Below are 15,102 nucleotides of genomic sequence, written 5' to 3'. Positions count from 1 at the left end.
GGGCGGCTCTGGCAGCTCCTGACTGGCGGGCGGCTCTGGCAGCTCCTGACAGACGGACGGCTCTGGCAGCTCAGGACAGACGGGAGACTCTGGCAGCTCAGGACAGACGGGAGACTCTGGCAGCTCAGGACAGACGGGAGACTCTGGCAGCTCAGGACAGACGAGAGACTCTGGCAGCTCAGGACAGACGGGAGACTCTGGCAGCGCTGGACAGGAGGGAGCACCTGGAGGAAGGAGACGGAGAGACAGCCTGGTGCGTGGGGCTGCCACCGGAGGCCTGGTGCGTGGAGGAGGCACCGGATAGACTGGACCGTGGAGTTGCACGGTCTCGAGCACCGAGCCTGCACAACCCTACCTGGCTGGATACTCCCCGACACCAGGCCAGTGCGGCGAGGTGGAACAGACCGCACTGGGCTGTGCTGGCGAACCGGGGACACTGTGCGTAGGGCTGGTGCCATGTACCCCGGCCCAAGGAGACACACTGGAGACCAGATGCGCTGAGCCGGCTTCATGGCACCTGGCTCGATGCCCACTGTAGCCCAGCCGATACGAGGCGCTGCGATGTAACGCACCGGGCTATGCCTGCGCACTGGGGACACCGTGCGCCTCATGGCATAACACGGTGCCTGCCCGATCCACCTCTCTCCACGGTAAGCACGGGGAGTTGGCTCAGGTCTCCTACCTGACTTAGCCACACTCCCCGTGTGCCCTCCCAAGACATTTTTGGGCTGCCTCTCATCCCGCCGCGCTGCCGTGCTGCCTCCTCATACCACCGCCGCTCAGCTTTCGCTACCTCCAGCTCTGCCTTGGGGCAGCAAAATTCAACCCAGCCTGTGCACAAGGTCCTTCTCCTTCCAGAATCTCCTCCCATGTCCATGAGTCCAGAGATTTCTGCTGCTGCCCGATACCACGCTGCTTGGTCCTTGGTTGGTGGGTGATTCTGTAACGGCCGTTGCGGTGGAAGAAGGTGAGGACCAATCAATGCGCAGCGTGGTAAGTGTCCATATTTTTAATAAAGTAATAGAACACTGAACAAAAACAACAAAGTGAACGAACGAAACCGAAACAGTTCTGTCTGGTGCAGATACAAACACTCAACAGAAAACAGAACATAGACTACCCACCCAACTCACGCCCTGACCATACTAAAACAAAGACATAACAAAAGAACTAAGGTCAGAACACAATTGATTGGCTCAAATGCATTAAGAAGGGAAAAAAAATCCACAAATGAACTTTTAACAAGGCACACCTGTTAATTGAAATGCATTCCAGATGACTACCTCATGAAGCTGGTTGAGAGAATGCCAAGAGTGTTCAAAGCTGTCATCAAGGCAAAGGGTGGCTACTTTGAAAAATCTCAAAAATAAAACATATTTGATTTGTTAAACACCGTTTTTGTTACTACATGATTCCATGTGTTATTTCATAGTTTTGATATCTTCACTATTATTATACAATGTAGAAAATAGTACAAATAAAGAAAAACCTTTAAATGAGTAGGTGAAAATGAAAGTGAAGATGGAAGGCAGGAGATATAAGAAGGTGTAAAATTCTTAAATACCGTTTCAAGCTTTTGACAAATTTGCTGGTAGGCTGGAAGAGGTGGCGCAGGCTTTTGGATACGGAATGTTTCCTCACATGTGGAGGGGCTTTGCACTGCTCTGAAAGGATGAGAGGGTCAAGACAGTGATTAATAGAACTACTGTACCAAGCCAAAGACAGTAAGAGTAAGAGTAAGAATTTTCTTCGACGCATCACTGTTAGGAATGGATCCTGTGTCCCACAGCTTAGGTGTACGCACAGTAGTGTAGTGGAATGTGTTGGTCATTTCATGTGTTCTATTCAGGTTAGGTCAGTTGACACATTCACACACACGCTGAAGCAGACTATAGGGCCAGAGGAAACCAGCCATTCTAAGTGCAGTCACAAAGGGGGACTGTGTGTGTGTGTGTGTGTGTGTGTGTGTGTGTGTGTGTGTGTGTGTGTGTGTGTGTGTGTGTGTGTGCGTGCGTGCGTGTGTGTTTACCTGGACAGACAGGAGGTGTCAGAGCCTGCCGTATATAGATATAGAGACCTAAAAAGACGTACTGGGGGGACGGAGGGTGGGGCAGGGGGTTACAGGAGGAGGAGGTGGAGGGGTAACCCTTCGTCTTTCACTGACAGGGAGGTCAGTTCTCTCTGAGGGGACATGTTTATTTTTAGTGGGCCTGGGGGGGGGGGGGGGGGGCAAGTGAGATAATGTGCTTTACAATTCATTAGAACCTGCGGGGTCCCCCCCTACACAGAAGCCCTGAGGCAATCTCACTCCGGCTCAGGCCACTTAAGTCAATAAATCCCCTATTCAGGAGAAATGAACACATTTTATTTTCATGAGACGAGTCGTGGTGGAATAACAAGAAAACGAGCTGCAGTTCACCCCCCCCTTACTAGAGCCCCCCCTCTCCAACAGCCCTCTTACCGCCCTGACACTGAGTAAGACAGACAGGTATAGCCGTCCGCTGGGGTGCCTGTGTTAGTCAAGGCCCCTTTCACAGTTTAATTAATAGTGTTTGGAGAAGGGGGGTGCGGGTGGGCAGTTTTTTGGGGGGGGGGGCAGACAGGGGTCCTGGAGGCCTGTAGGGGGACCAGGCGGCAGCCAGTCAGTGTTAATTTATAGCCCTCAAACTAGAGTCAAGGCTCCGTCTCTACAAGAACAACAAACATGACCTGGGACAGACGACCTCGGCTACCGTGCGTGAACTGGAAAAGCCTGGCCAGGGGACTGAATGCTGACTATTATATAGATTATTACTGATGACTATACATGACATGCTACATACATTATATCATTATGCTATTTGTATATATAGTAGGCATAGTATACACTGCTACTCCCCTGATTACTATATGTGACATGTTACGTCATTATGCTATGTATATACAGTAGGTATATACGTTTATACATAGTAATAGTTTACTATACAGTATATGCATATGCTGTATATATCCTACCATTTCAATATAGGGCTGAGCTGACTGACTGATGGACTGACTGACTGTTTTGTTGTGAAACTGGATTCACAACCACCAGAGGAAATCAGGCCTTAACATTCAATTATCGAGCCAATTTACTGTCAGAGGTATTTTGGAAACAAAAGCAAAAGGAACAATTGAACAAGAAGCATAAACCAAAGCACAGTGAAGCATTGAGTGAGATCTCCAAGATATATTTGCCATTGAATATGCTCCCACTCCAAGTGAGAGACCAAGGAACCTTATACAGTTTGGGAAAACTGCTTACTTATGAAAAGATGGGGGTTCATTTCAGTGTGGCACAAAGTGTTCAGGACTCAAGTTTCCCTTAACCACAGACCTAGGATCAGACTACTACAGCCCCAGTCTAACCTTAACATTAAGGAGGATTCAGAAAGGTCTGATCCTGTATAAGTAGTAGAGATGACTTATACTACATGTTGAGGTAGCCGAGAAGAGAAGACGGGGAGACTCTTTATACCGTGGCACACACAGTGGCGGTGCGTCTCTTTAATCTGTCCCAGTAGCTGGTCTAGCGCCTCCTTCTGTCCCCGCTGGCGAGGTGCGCGGCCGTCAATCTCCCTCCAACCTGCAGATACATACAGAAACAATGAACAATAAATACAAATGTGGTGCCACCTGGGGTGCCACCGACAGCCATAGTGCCCTTGAGCAAGGCACATACACCGCAAACTGTGCCAGTGAACTATCAATGTCATAAACCTGCATTACATGGAAATAAGGGGGGGGAGGGAAAACATGGTGTGTGTCAGTGCCACCTCAGTGTGAGAAAGCTGTGGTTGGCTAAGAGGGAGAGACAGCTCCAGTGTCTGCTGCTGCTGCCACTTGGAGCGAGCCGACTGAGAGCACTCAGTGTGTGCAGACCTGTCCCTCCCTCTCCCCCCTATACATACGCGGGCACACGGCGACTGAGAGATGCAGGAGTGCAACACGCCACACGCCTCACCCCGCCCACATACTGCACGCACACACACACACACACACACGCACACACACACACACACACACACACACACACAGTGCCTACAGTACACACACACACGCACACACACATGCACACACGCACACACACACACACGCACACACCGCCTACAGTACACAAACACACTGTACACCCCCCTACACACACACACACACACACACACACACACACGCACACACGCACGCACACACACACACACACGCACGCGCACACCGCTTACAGTACACAAACACACTGTACACCCCCCCTACACAGACAGACACACTACACATCCCTCCCTCAGTCCCACTGTATACACAAGGGGTAAACAGTTTAGTATAGACTCTCCCTCTAGATAGAGAGAGTGTGGCAGCAGTGGCCCGCAGAGGAGTAGAAAAGGAAGGAGGGAGGGAGGATGATGTGCTGGTGATAAGACGGCAGCAACAGCGGCGTCTTGGTTATCCCCCGTGGGCCCCTGGAGGCTGGGTGAAACACCGTGAGCTCTATTCCCGGAAAGGTTCCTGTCCTGACTGGACAACTAGCCTCTTTAATGGCCCCGGGCGGAGAGAGAGGTCCTCGTATAAGGGCCCCACTGTTGGGCCTTTACGGCCCCAGCTCTCACAGACATGCAAATATTTCCAGTGGTAGCCCCAGATGGAAAACACAAACACGCAACCATCGAAATTAGCTCGAAGGGAGGGGAGAGAGGTGGGAAGGGGGTGGTTGGGGGGAGAGAGAGGGAAAGCCCAGGCTGACTCTCTCTCTCTCTCTCTCTCTCTCTCTCTCTCTCTCTCTCTCTCTCTCTCTCCCTCATATATACAGGGAGAGATACAGACATGCTCTACACACTATACAGACTTGCACAGGCAAAATCATACACACTTTGGTATGTTTGTATGTGTTTACACCTTTTTACACAAGCACAGAAACACACAAACATGCTTAAAATGAACACACACAAACAAGTGCAGACAAACAAATACGTATGTGACATACACAATAACACATACACATCGAACGTGTTCCAAACGCAGGGGTACACAATGTCTATTCTGCTGTCATACACTGCAGTTTCCTTTCGCTCTCTCTCCCACCATGGACATTCAGTTTGGTCAGGTGTTGAAAGGAAAAGTCAACAGCAGTTGACGCACTTTGAGGTTTTTACGCACAAGCTCTAAAACTCATCCCACACCACGATGTCGGGAATCCCACTCGGAATGTGGAAACGACTGCGGGTCGGGTACATCTCAATAATCTAATTTGGCTTCCTCCCCTCGTGTCCTAACTGAGAGAGAGAGTGAGAGAGATCGAGAGATCAAGAGATCGAGAGAGTGAGAAAGAGACAGTGAGAGACAGGAAGAGACAGACTTTGAAAGACTGAGAGGGAAGGAGAGAAATAGAGAAGAGAGAAGAGAGAAGGAGAGAGGCCGAGGTGTTCTGACCATTCATCTCCTCAGCTGTTGACTTGACTGTTGACACCACCCATTGGCTGATCTCATTAGTCACACAGCTAAGGTTACACACACTGACGTTCGGCATTAGACGGGGGTCCGGTACCCTGCTTCTGGCCAGGGGGGGTCTAGCTGCTAACCACCAACCACCTAACCACCCAATACCATGGAAGTTGGTAAGAGGGAGTTAAGCAACGCTGAAATGACGTTGGCGTTGGAAATTCGGCTCAGACGACACGCTTGATGCGGGTTCAATGAGAACAGCCCACGAATGGACACACAGATGAGGGGATAGAGAGGTGGACTTACTGGAAGGGGAGGCGCAGGATGGGGTGGAGTTCTGGGCAGGACCCCACCCCTTCATGTTGTAGGCAGACACCTGGAAATAGTAATATTCTCCCTGCCACAGAACAACACAATGAGATGGCATTAACACAATGCACTATGAAATAATCAAATGAAGTACATGAAACAAAATAAATGAAATATTATTCCTATTAAAGGGTCTTTTGAATTATTTGCGATAAAGTGCCTCTAATAGTGATGCAGTTGACAAATGATGTGTTCTCTTTCATAGCATATACATTGGGCGGTAATGTTCGACCCTGCATGTCCTCCAACTGTCTGTGTGTGTGTGTGTGTGTGGGCGGCATGGCGACAGAGCCTAGATGACCTATATGCACCGGGGGATTTCTCCTGCACAATAATGTCCCCGGAGCGTCTGTCTGTCTATGTGCCCGTCTAAAATGAAAACCATAAATCAGGTTATATATTGCGTGCGTGCGTGTGTGTCTGGCTGAGCTCCCTTATGCAATGACGGGAGCTGAGATTTTAAACAATGAAATGTGTTTGAGCAGTTTATTTTACAGAGCTCTAACTCTTTCTGCCCTAATTTAAATGTGTGTGTGTGTGTGTGTGTTTATAGTGTGTGTGCTCAGATGACTAGTGACTAGAAAGGAAAGAGAATTTTTGGAGTACAGAAGTATCACATGATAAAAGGCCTTAACAATGTGACATCTAACCGAGTGGCTCAGACACATATGTGATTCCTATCATGGCCCTTCATGTGGAATAGTGGCCTTCCAAATGTTTTTATCGGTTAAAGCTACCAGCTGTTGGAAAGCTAACTGTTGTGTTTTTGTGTGTTGCTTTCTCACCCGTAAATGGGGAAAGTGTAGCTGTATGCCATCGCTGGCTGCCTTTATAAGGCCTGAGGTGGAAGCAGTGGAAATGTGGTTTTCAGACACATGGGAAAGTGTCGATCTGACTGAGACATGGTGACATTTTGACATTCTGATTGAGCATCACTCTGATGTGATGGGCCTGCGTGAGTGTGTGTGTGTGTGTGTGTGTGTGTGTGTGTGTGTGTGTGTGTGTGTGTGTGTTTGCCTATCTAGCTGAGATATTTAACTTGGATGTAAGATTTGATGGAAATGAAATGATTCATTGATAGCTGGGGGAGAAAACCATCAGTGCTTTGGAATAGCCCTGTGTTGTGTTCAGTAGGGAAAAAACGGAGTGAACCAGGTATGCCAACAGCATACCACCCTGCATCCCACTGCTGGCTTGCTTCTAACCCCCCCCCCCCAAAAAAAATCCCAGGACAGTGAATGGGGACATTGCCTTGTGTAGGGTGATGTCTTTCGGATGGAACGTTAAACAGATGTCCTGACTCTCTGTGGTCACTAAAGATTGCATGGCACTTATTGTAAGAGTAGGGGTGTTAACCCTGGCTGAATTCCCAATCTGGTCCTTATACCATTACGGTTACCTAACCATCCCCAGCATACAACTGGCTCATTCATCTCCCCTGTAACTATTCCCCAGGTCGTTGCTGTAAATGAGAATGTGTTCTCTGTCAACTTACCTGGTTAAATAAAAGGTGCTATCTAAACTTGTCCAATTAGAGTGTAGAATGCTGTTTTTTGTTGCAAAGCGTTTTGGTGTGGTGTGCCCTACTGAACATAAATATATACTCACGCGTGTGAGGTCGGTAATGTTGCACTGCAATAGACTGGTGTCCTCTACTAGCGCCTCACCCAACAGAGGACTGAGGGAAGGGGAACTGCTCCAACTCACTGTGGAGAGCGCACACACACAGTTACATTAGTGCATTTCGTACCTACTGTCCTCCCAGCCTCTATAGAATAATAAACATGACTTCATGTCTTATTAGTAAGCATTGCAAGTAGCATGCAACGGGTGCTGACCTTTGTACTTGGTGACTACTGCAGAGTTGACACTGAGAGGCTCCTGGAAGTCCACCCTCAGACTGGAGCTGCTACTGACAGACAGACGGACAGAGCTGGGAACATCCGGAGGGCCTGTGGACGGACAAACATCTTCCTATTATCCGGTATCGTTGGCTTTTTAGGGCTTCAACAATGTTATTCAGTGAGTCAGCGAGAGTCAATCAGGGCTGACAAAAAGTCATACATGTTAATGGTTTCATGGAATATGTCACATACCCAGCACTCCCTGGAAAACAGGGGAAAGTGTTGCTGTGTGGACGATTGTGGTTAAATCAAGATCAACTAAATTGATATCGCACTTTACAATCATTCATCAGTCGACTTGAGGTAACACAGTTACATACAGTGTTCAGTCACCCAAAGATGTCTTTTTTCTTTATTCATAATCATAACACGCACCTTCCACTATCTGAAGAATTTCACTACTGTGTTTGAGTGCCTGAGAAAAGCCTACAAAATGTGTCTGGTCATAAAAGCATGGAGTATGTAAAGTAATGAAGAACTCCTCTATGCATCAAAGTCCAGATTGAGTAGGGTGTAAAGGGGCTGTCTGTCTACCTACCACCACGCGTGTCAAGAAATGCCTATAAAAAGTTAAAGAGGGAACATAGACGCACTACACACACACACCCCAGACGCGCGCGCACACACACACACACATGCACGCACACATAGGCCTACTCACACATGCATGTGCTCACACATATAAGCATGAACACACACGCTTGGGTGTATACACACACACACCCCGCTCTGTCCCAGCCATCACAACGTGGAACCTATTAACAGCTCAGCCCAGACAGAATGCCACCAACAACAAAAAAAAGAACAAAAATGGAAATCAAGGCGACGCTGGAAAGATCTGGGCCCCAACTGTACTTCAAGTGGAGCCTAGCACATGATCTCCGGCACACACACACACACGCACACACACACACACACACACACACACACACACACACACACACACACACACACACACCACACACCACACACACACACACACACAAACACACACATACACACACACACACACACACAGCATATTTTACAATTAAGTGGCACAAAGCAGTGCCCCCTGTGTGTGTATTATGTGTGTTGTGGCGTGTGTGTCCGTGTGTGTGTGTGTGTGTCTACTAACTGGCATGCTCAAAGCCCGTCTGCATGCGTCTGAAGAGCCGGTGCCTCCACTCCCAGGCCTTGAGTTGCCTCTCATGGTCCGACGCCTCCCGCTCCCCGGGGAACTCACTCCGCACCTGGGCCTGCAAGTCCCCCACACGCTGCTCGGCCTCACGGACCAACGTGGCCAGGTGCACCGCACGGCCCTCCAGGCTCACAACTGCAGGGCACAAACACACACTGTTGTAATTTGGATTACACACTAAGGCAACGATCAACACATTGCCAGCCGTGCGCTTGGGAATAATAGCATCCCTTTTGGGCGAATAAAGCATCGCGCAGGTGTCCTTTCATTCGAAGAAAACCTCCCCCTCTTTTCCCATAATCCACTGGTAAAACCCTCAAGCCTTTTTAATGTCTCTGTTTGTCAGAGGCACTAACGCAAATTCCTCATTAAATCCCATTTAACTGCGCAGTCACTCTTTAAGGGTGACATCATTCAGAGTTAAAATGACAGAGAAAATGGGGTCATGAAACGAAGTGCGGACAGGCGGGGTTTGGGTTTCTCTGTGGTGCAGGGATTTCAAGGGGACACCCAAAATGATGAGAAAACTGTTTGCCGGCGCGGTAAGACAAGAGGTTTAACCACGTTATTATAGATCAGCCTGGCTTACTACCTAGCTCGGTCTCCCTGACTCAAAGTGGGTCTTGAGTGAACTTCAACGTGCCACCGTGTCTCACTTAACTGTGTTCGTGCATTTCTCCGTACGTCTCACTGTGTTTCGTTTGTGTTTCTTGTACCATCTGAGCCACAGGGGACGACCACTATGAGTCTATATGGTGTCTATGAATGCCTATGTCTGTCTCTCTATGTCTGTGTCCGAGACAGTGTGTCTACAGTATGTCTCTGTCTCAGGGAGCCGCAGACAGGCTCTCTGAAGTCTCCTGCAGCAGAATCAATGGCTTTTCGGGAGCTTTCGTTCAAAGCCTAACGAAAGCACTGCATTGTCTTTGATCTCAATTCTCCTCAGATGGAGTTTGATTAGAACGCTCTTATAAAAACGCCGACGCGGTATCCTGGTTGGGGTTTTTGACGGGAGAGCCCTTTATTTCTCTCCTCCTCCCTCCCTCTTTCTCTTTCCCTCTCTTTTTTTTCTTCATGTGTTGTTTGGGCTCCGGAGAGCAATCAAAGAGCAAACTTCAGTAAACACCACTTTCCACTCAAGTGTTTTCAATTTGGTGATACCTTTATAAAAATGCCTGGATAGGTTCTGGAAAGGGAGCGCAAACACAAATAGTCTGGGAGCGCTCGGCGAGTCCTAATCATTAGCAGAGGGTGAGACGGTGGAGGCTGCTAGATCACAGGCGGCAGAACCTTGTGAAGATGACTAATATTGCATCATAATGCCATAACAACGCCCCCTTTTGCACCATTATGTTTTTCGGCTTTCGCCCTTTCCTTGCTCGCTGCCAGACTGAGAGACAACAACAGTCAACTTTGACGTGCTCTCCAGTGTAGGAGCGCGCGGTTGTTTGAGCGCGTCGTGAGAGGCTGGTCGTTCTGCTTACTGTGACAGCTGCTCTGGTTGCCGTGGCAGCGGGGGTGGTTTCCATGACGACGTCCGTTCTTGCCGGAGTGAGGATTAAGTTACTTTTAGACGCTGATCTAAAGTCAGTTTTGCATTCTAAGAGTTAGGATTTGGGGAGGGCAAGCTGATCCTAGATATGTACCAAAAGGACCTATTCTACTCCTACTGTACATGAGGATGGAGCATGCTCCATATGTTCTTCAATAAACAACTGTTATGATGCTGTAAGCCAAGGAGCAGGCAAGCAGGTGAACAGACAGAAAGTCAGACAGAATGAATACAGCTAGTCTGCCAGTCAGCCAGCCAGAACAGGTACCCACAGTGGGGGCTCTCCTTGGCTCCGGCGCGGAGCAGTAGCCTGGCCATGGGTACGTTGTTGGTCATGACTGCGATGTCCAGGGGCAGCAGGCCCTCACTGTTAGGGGTGTTGAGGTCCAGCTCCTCCATACTGTACTGGGACAGGAGTAGCTGCACCAGGTCCATCTCTTGGTGCTCCACCGCCTCGAACAGCGCCTCGTTACTCTGGAACTGACACACATCAACAAATGTTTAATGAGGTGTTAGGGGCTTGTGTTGTGTCTGTATTGGGTCTGTGTTGTGTCTGTGATGAGTCTGTATCTTGCATGTGTCTCATCTGTATTTCGTTTTGAGTCTGTGTTGATTCTGCATTGAGTCTGCGTTGATTCAGTATTGAGCCTGTGTTGATTCTGTATTGAGTCTGCGTTGATTCTGTATTGAGCCTGTGTTGATTCTGTACTGAGTCTGTGCTTATTCTGTATTGAGCCTGTGTTGATTCTGTGTTGATTATGTTTTGAGTCTGTATTGAGCCTGTGTTGATTCTGTATTGAGCCTTTGTTGATTCTGTATTGAGTCTGTGCTTATTCTGTATTGAGCCTGTGTTGATTCTGTGTTGATTATGTTTTGAGTCTGTATTGAGCCTGTGTTGATTCTGTATTGAGCCCATGTTGATTCTGTATTGAGCATGTGTTGATTCTGTATTGAGCCAGTGTTTATTCAGCATTGAATCTGTGTTGAGCCGTTGTTAATTCTGTATGGAGCCTGTTCTGATTCTGTATTGAGTCTATGTTGATTCTGTGTTGAGCCTGTTTTTAACCTGTATTGACCCTGTGTTGAGCCTGTGTTTAACCTGTATTGACCCTGTGTTGAGCCTGTGTTTAACCTGTATTGACCCTGTGTTGAGCCTGTGTTTAACCTGTATTGACCCTGAGTTGAGCCAGTGTTTAACCTGTATTGACCCTGTGTTGAGCCTGTGTTTAACCTGTATTGACCCTGAGTTGAGCCAGTGTTTAACCTGTATTGACCCTGTGTTGAGCCTGTGTTTAACCTGTATTGACCCTGTGTCCATCACCATAGTGGACTTGCGGAGGCGCTCCTTATCGCCCCGTCCCGACACAACACTGTCCTCCAGGCCAGGCAGGTTGCCCACACGGAACTTCCCTGACAGGTTCCGGTAAAGGCGGCGGGCGGCACTGGGGGATGACAGACTGGTGGACTTGTTCCGGATGGGAGGAGGATGAGGCTCTCGCATCTCTCGCTGGTTCATCTTGGCTGAGTCGGCCCTGTGGGGAGACAGGGGAGGGGTTGGATTGGGGCAGAGGAGGGCGAAAGGTTTTGGTGAGTATTAGTATCAATTCTATCGGTCTTAGTATGCTATTTTAGCAGATGCTTTTATACAAAGTGACTCAAAGTTTATAGTGGTAACTATAGTATATTCAGTATTTGTGGACCATGAGGGAATCAAACCCCAAAAGCTCGGTGTTGCTAGGACATACCCACTGAGCCACTGCAACTACAGTGTGAATGGGATGAGCATTTGTTATACTTCTGGTATTTTTGAAACACTTGCTCCAGTGGTGGAATATGTACCCAATGGTCATACTTAAAAGTTAAGACACCTAAATAGAAAATGACTCAAGTAAAAGTGAAAGCCACTCAGTAAAATACTACTTGAGTAAAAGTCTAAAAGTATTTGGTTTTAAATATACTTAAGTATCAAAGTAAATGCAATTGCTAAAATATACTTAAGTATCAAAAGTAAAAGTACAAGTATAAATCTTTTAAAAAATTATAATTTTAAGTTCCTTATATTAAGTTAAGCAGCCACATTTTCTATTTGTTGATATATATTTTTTTACAGATAGCTAGTTGCACACTCCAACACTCAGACATCATTTACAAAAGAAGATCAGATCAGAGGCAGTAGGGATGACCAGGGATGTTCTCTTGATAAGTGTGTGAACTGGAAAATGTTTCTGTCCTGCTTAAGCATTCAAAATGTAACAAGTACTTTTGGGTGCCAGGAAAAATGTATGTAGTAAAAAATACATCATTTTCTTTAGGAATGTAGTGAAGTAAAAGTTTTCAAAAATATAAATAGTAAAGTACAGATACCCCCAAAAAACTACCTTTTCATTAAGTACTTTACACCACTGACTAGGACTGTGGTTGCGAACACTTTTCAAGAATGTACCAAACATTACCATATGTTACCTTAGATACTGTGATAATAAACAGTACATTGCTTGTTCATATCTTTATAATGTGTTGTTTAGAATTTCCTTAACATGGAGGCTATGTTGAAGACTAAGAAAATACAGCCGAAACACATTACCCTGCAAACAACAATGAGTCGTTGGGAAGTCCCCGGAACATCACAAAATGGTCGCCTAAACTCTTCCGGACGTTGTGTCAATGTCCCCTGGGGGTTTGGTTTAGTTTAGTTTCTAGGACTTTCTTGGAATGTTGTGTCATGGTCCCCTGAATGTCCTCTGAACGTCATTGGGATGTTGTGTCATGGTCTCCTCAAGGTTTTTGTCTAGTTCCTGGCTTGTCCCGGGGGACGTCACCTGATGGCCGCAAAAAAAAAAAACGTTCTCCCCTCAAAAAAAAAAAAAGAAAAGTTTTACCCAGGACCCGCACACCATAGTTTCATTACACATCACCCCTAGTTACTGTTGCCAAGCACATCAAGGCCCTGATTGGTGAACCACTGACCCAGCCACAGCTCTTTGTCTTTTGGCGATGCTGGGGACACCCACACAAACAGTGCTTTAAACATACATATTTGACACACTTTGACGTGCATGATTATATATTGTTTATGTTTATTCATCCGGGTAATTATTATTCAACTTGTCCCCGCCATAACGATCTCCCTGCCACGCCACCACATCTGCATCAATGAATGACTTCACCTGTAGGACTATTCCGACACTTTGCACTTCATAGTGAATCTCAGCTCCGTGAAAAATACACGGAAGAAAAACGATTTCGTTTATCCAAGTGATTCAGAAGTAACATTAAAACAGAATGACATCACCAACAGACAACTAACTATACTATGCAATGTGCCAGCCAACCAGGTGGGTATTGCATTGGCATCCTTTCTCGGTCATTATGATAGGTAACATATGAGTCATCATTGGCACTTCCAACTGCCCATCGCTGTCCCACTGCCAGTCGTCTCCCAGTCCTGCCCTCTCAACGTGGCACCTCTTTCTAATGAGAGGCTGAGGTGAGGTCATTCCTTCTCATTCCTTCCTATCTTGGCATCTGTGGCATGCCAGCCATCCTGCCCTCTCTCCACTGCCACGGGAACCATGTGAATGACTGTGTGTTTCTGGGGGAGCCTGGGCTGTCGTGCTAACACACACTTAGCCGCTGACGGAAATGTCAACGGGACTGCTGAGGCGACGGTGACGTATTCCGTCGCCCGGACCCACGTCAGAAAGAGAGAAAGGAAGGGAGAAATAGAGAGAAATTGAGAAAAATGTCAGAGCCTCCCTCGCTGCTTAGTCAATAGTGAATCAGCTACTAAATGAATGTGTGTCATGGACCGAATGCACGACACACATTGAGCCTGTGTTGAAATAAGTAAGAAGTCAAGTTCTAGATAGACGTTAAGTAGTGTTCATAGATCATTAATAGAGGATTGAAGTGAGTTATAGTGTTTCTGTAATCAAGATGAACATACGTGCGCAAGCACACACGCACACGCACGCACACACGCACACGCGCACGCACACACACACACACGCACGCACACACACACGCACGCACACACGCACACACACACACACACACACACGCGCGCGCACACACACACACACACACACACACACACACACACACGAAACAACAGCTGACAGTGGCGGCGGTGCCCACACATCTCCAACATAAAGGCTACGGTCGGCGGAGCCGGCAATCAGCCCCGCGTCAACCCCTTTCACAGGCAGGGTGACACACCAAAATACACCCATCACATCCCCGCTCTCACCTCTCCCTCTCTCCTCAGTCTATGTTCTGTCCCATAATAGAGGCCCTTATTTTAGGCTTCCTCATGTTCCCTGGGCTAACCTATTCCAGGGGCAGATAAACGCTGCAGGTATTTGGAATCATTTTTCCATGAGGCAGGGCCGGGATGCAGAGATAAAACAGAGATATATTTGTAATGCTCCGAGTATCCATTTCAAAGAGGAGGTAGTAGAGGAATTTCCAGCAGGCTTATTGTTGTTTATTGTTTGAGATGGAACAGACATTTTCTGTCAACCGCCAGAACAGCCCATCACTCTTTGACGACATTAAGGCGCGGGGGGGGGGGGCTTTCATAGATCAACGGATGCCGCCCGCCTGCCACGTGGACTTGTCCGAAAGTCACTCCTCAATGACATGTT

The 15,102-nt window shown here is 47.6% G+C and overlaps 1 protein-coding gene across 5 annotated transcripts in view; it reads right to left on the bottom strand.

The window, feature by feature from the left end:
• LOC110491629 (ankyrin repeat and fibronectin type-III domain-containing protein 1) overlaps positions 1-15,102 on the bottom strand; it is a 273,553-nt gene that overhangs the window by 15,974 nt on the left and 242,477 nt on the right. For 4 of the 5 annotated variants that reach the window (XM_036946495.1, XM_036946493.1, XM_036946492.1 and 1 more), the window contains 8 exons: positions 11,754-11,988; positions 10,729-10,936; positions 8,842-9,039; positions 7,659-7,772; positions 7,429-7,526; positions 5,758-5,848; positions 3,497-3,604; positions 1,565-1,664 (listed from right to left, as the gene is read on the bottom strand). In XM_036946495.1, coding sequence (XP_036802390.1) covers positions 1,565-1,664; positions 3,497-3,604; positions 5,758-5,848; positions 7,429-7,526; positions 7,659-7,772; positions 8,842-9,039; positions 10,729-10,936; positions 11,754-11,988 — 1,152 coding nt within the window. The remainder of the gene's footprint in view (positions 1-1,564; positions 1,665-3,496; positions 3,605-5,757; positions 5,849-7,428; positions 7,527-7,658; positions 7,773-8,841; positions 9,040-10,728; positions 10,937-11,753; positions 11,989-15,102) is intronic. The other variant, XM_036946494.1, reaches the window with a different exon arrangement.

Source organism: Oncorhynchus mykiss, chromosome 16, assembly GCF_013265735.2.
Source record: "Oncorhynchus mykiss isolate Arlee chromosome 16, USDA_OmykA_1.1, whole genome shotgun sequence".
Lineage (NCBI taxonomy): Eukaryota > Metazoa > Chordata > Actinopteri > Salmoniformes > Salmonidae > Oncorhynchus > Oncorhynchus mykiss.
This window is presented reverse-complemented; position numbering and strand designations above follow the sequence as displayed.